General features: G+C 54.0%; 1 protein-coding gene across 1 annotated transcript in view; it reads left to right on the plus strand.

Annotated features, from left to right (window-relative positions):
- Window positions 1–1,360, plus strand: part of LOC107099433 (trafficking protein particle complex subunit 8-like) — an 18,854-nt gene that overhangs the window by 4,063 nt on the left and 13,431 nt on the right. Inside the window, exons 2-4 of the mRNA XM_015397537.1 lie at window positions 345–539; window positions 684–773; window positions 981–1,155. Of these exons, the coding sequence (XP_015253023.1) occupies window positions 345–539; window positions 684–773; window positions 981–1,155 (460 nt within the window). The remainder of the gene's footprint in view (window positions 1–344; window positions 540–683; window positions 774–980; window positions 1,156–1,360) is intronic.

The following is a 1,360-nucleotide window of genomic DNA, read 5'->3' on the forward strand; positions in this document are numbered from 1 at the left end:
GTAGTCCAGGTCGTCGTCGTCTCTGATGAGGCCCACCACCGTGGTGTCGTCTGCAAACTTCACCATGTGATCAGTGGTGAACCTGGGGACGCAGTCGTGTGTCATCAGGGTGAACGGCAGGGGGCTCAGGACGCAGCCCTGAGGGGAGGGGCTTAGACTGATGACATCAGAGGCGTTCTGTCCGACCCGGACATAGTTCATTCTGATCGGAACCTTGTATCGGGTCGGTTCCCGGTACCGGGTCGGTGCCTTGTATCCCCCCATGGATGGGATTGGATGGGGATCAGTCGGGTCGCTGCCTCATGGTCGCTCCAGAAGGTCTGATTGGATGTCTGTGTCTCCAGGTCACATCAGGGATCCCAACAATCAGCTGCAGACGGTGAAAAACCTGCGGATCTGCATCAACAACATAGAAACGTCCACTGGCCAAGGCTCCGCCCACAACCGGCTGCTCAGTGAGGTGGTGCTCTCCTGTCAGCCACAGGAGGGCGCTGCAGCCACCGTCATCAGAACCGCAGAATATCATTTGAACCTAGGCGGTGAGTACATGATCGGGTTCTGGTTCAGGTGTTGGTGTGGGTGGGACTAAACCAGTAACCCTGTGTGTGTGTGTGTGTGTGTGTGTGTGTGTGTGTGTGTGTGTGTGTGTGTGTGTGTGTGTGTGTGTGTGTGTGTGTGTTCAGGGACCACGCCCTGGTTCGAGGCCTACAGGGAGGCCTTCCTGCAGACCATGCCTCCCTCTGACCATGAGTTCCTCCATCACTACCTGGCCTGTATCCTTCCAGTTCCAGGATCCATAACTGTCTCTGCTTCCAGTTTGGTTCCAGTCTCTAGAAAGTTTTCTATTATTTCTATTTTCTATAGATCCTAAATCATTAACGGTAAAGTCGCTTTTCCTCTGCATTAATGAGAGGATCAGCAGCCTGTGACCTCTGACCTCTGCTCTGTCAGCCCCTGCTTTGCTCCTTAACGTGCTCCAGGCCTGCTGGTGGTGTCGTCCTCCGAGGCGGTCCCGGTGGAGCAGTTCCTGAAGCTGTCCCAGGAGCAGCACAGGATCCAGCACAGCGGGGAGTACTCCTGCCCAAAGTGGTTCATCCCCAACACTCTCAAGTACTACGTGTTGCTGCACGACCTGAGCGAGGGAGATGAGCAGAGGTAGATGCTGCTGCAGCTGCTGATGGTTACATTCATCCATCCATCCATTCATCCATCCATCATCCATCCATCCATCCATCCATTCATTCATTCATCCATTCATTCATCCATCCATTCATTCATCCATCCATCCATCCATCCATCCATCCATCCATCCATCCATCCATCCATCCATCCATCCATCCATCCATCCATCCATCCATCC

Source organism: Cyprinodon variegatus, unplaced genomic scaffold, assembly GCF_000732505.1.
Source record: "Cyprinodon variegatus isolate N-32 unplaced genomic scaffold, C_variegatus-1.0 Scaffold870, whole genome shotgun sequence".
NCBI classification, from domain to species: Eukaryota; Metazoa; Chordata; class Actinopteri; order Cyprinodontiformes; family Cyprinodontidae; genus Cyprinodon; species Cyprinodon variegatus.